Source organism: Sinocyclocheilus grahami, unplaced genomic scaffold, assembly GCF_001515645.1.
Source record: "Sinocyclocheilus grahami isolate Dianchi unplaced genomic scaffold, SAMN03320097.WGS_v1.1 scaffold840.1, whole genome shotgun sequence".
Taxonomy (NCBI): Eukaryota; Metazoa; Chordata; class Actinopteri; order Cypriniformes; family Cyprinidae; genus Sinocyclocheilus; species Sinocyclocheilus grahami.
The window spans coordinates 480,704-482,173 of NW_015506019.1; the positions used below are offsets into that span (position 1 = coordinate 480,704).

Below are 1,470 nucleotides of genomic sequence, written 5' to 3' on the forward strand. Positions count from 1 at the left end.
TTTTGTCGTTGTTCAACAAGGCTTTAAAACATGGCTAATCCAATCAGAATTTAGAGTCGTAAATATACATTTAAAATTTCTCCTTTGTAGGTCCGCAACAACTATATCTGTGGAGAGATGAAGTCGTGCTCTCTGGAACGGGCCGCCACGATACGCCGCCCTGTCAACTTTGCCAGAAGAGGTTTGAAGAACCTTCGAATCAGTCTAACACCATATCTATAATTATCCTCTGCTCTTTTAATTGAGTGGACCAGTCAGTTCCTCAAGAGTTGCCGCCACTGTACATGAGCGCTGAGATTTGCATATGATAATCATAGACAAAACGCAAGTAAGTTGAGAGAAGACGAGTGTTTACAGCATTCCTACCTTCTGCAGATAACGGGCATCTCCCGTTTTAGGAACGTTCTCAAAACATCAGAGCGAGTGCAGTCCTTCCACGATGTGGCAGGTTCAGGGAGAGGTAGAATTTCTTTCTACTGAGGGAATTTGACCCAGACTGATTTGTTATTACCAGCAGAGCCAAAGTAAGAAGAGAACTACCTGAAGTGAGGAGTAAGGAACCTTCCAGACATGCTGCCTCGAAGGAATCGTTCATCCAAAAAATGGAACTTCATTATTTACTCACCCTCATGTTGTTCCAAACCTGTATGATCTTTAGTTTCATGAAACATAAAAGAAGAAACTTTAAAGAATGTTCATGCTGCTTATTTCCATAAAATAAAACATGATGACAGTGGGCTATAAAAACCAACTTTTATGAATTGTACGCTATATATATAAAGTCTTCTGAGGTCCTTGCCACTGTCTGCTTTTTTTTATGGAAAACAGCAGCATGAACATTTCTCAAAATATCTTTATTTGTTTTCCACAGAAGGAAAAAAAGGACATGAGAGTGAGTAAACAATGACTGATTTTTATTTTTAGGTGAGCTATCCTTTTAATATAGTGTCTTTGCCCTTTAAACTTTATATTAATTAGATACCAGAATATACACTACTGGTCAAAAGTTTGGAATTTTTAATTTAATTTTTAAAAAGGTCTCGTATGCTCAAAAGTCTGCATTTATTTGACTGACAATACATTAAAAACAGTGATATTGTGAAACAACTTAAAATGACTATTTTCTGTTTTAAAAATAAAATGTCTTTAAAATGTATTCAGTATCACATGATCCTTCAGAAATCATTCTGATATCTTAATTTTGGTGCTGAATTATTATTGCTACTATATTTTTGAGGAACTCATGATCAGTGTTGGGGTAACGCATTACAAGTAGCATGAGTTATGCAATCAGATTACTTTTTCAAGTACCTAGTAAAGAAATTATTTACTTTTAAATTCCAACGAAATATCTGAGTTACTTTTTCAAACAAGTAACGCCAGTTACTTTTTCACATTTATTTATTGACATCTTTCCTGTCCTGCAAAATTCAGCTTTGCCATCACAGGAATAAATAACATTTTAAAATA

At 35.0% G+C, this 1,470-nt stretch overlaps 1 protein-coding gene across 1 annotated transcript in view; it reads left to right on the plus strand.

Moving 5' to 3' along the window:
• Positions 1 to 181, plus strand: part of LOC107562792 (protein-methionine sulfoxide oxidase MICAL2-like) — a gene marked incomplete at its 3' end in the record, with an annotated part of 39,440 nt that extends 39,259 nt beyond the window's left edge. The window contains exon 10 of the mRNA XM_016247514.1: positions 91 to 181. Within this exon, the coding sequence (XP_016103000.1) occupies positions 91 to 181 (91 nt within the window). The remainder of the gene's footprint in view (positions 1 to 90) is intronic.
• Between the last annotated feature and the right edge of the window lie 1,289 nt (positions 182 to 1,470).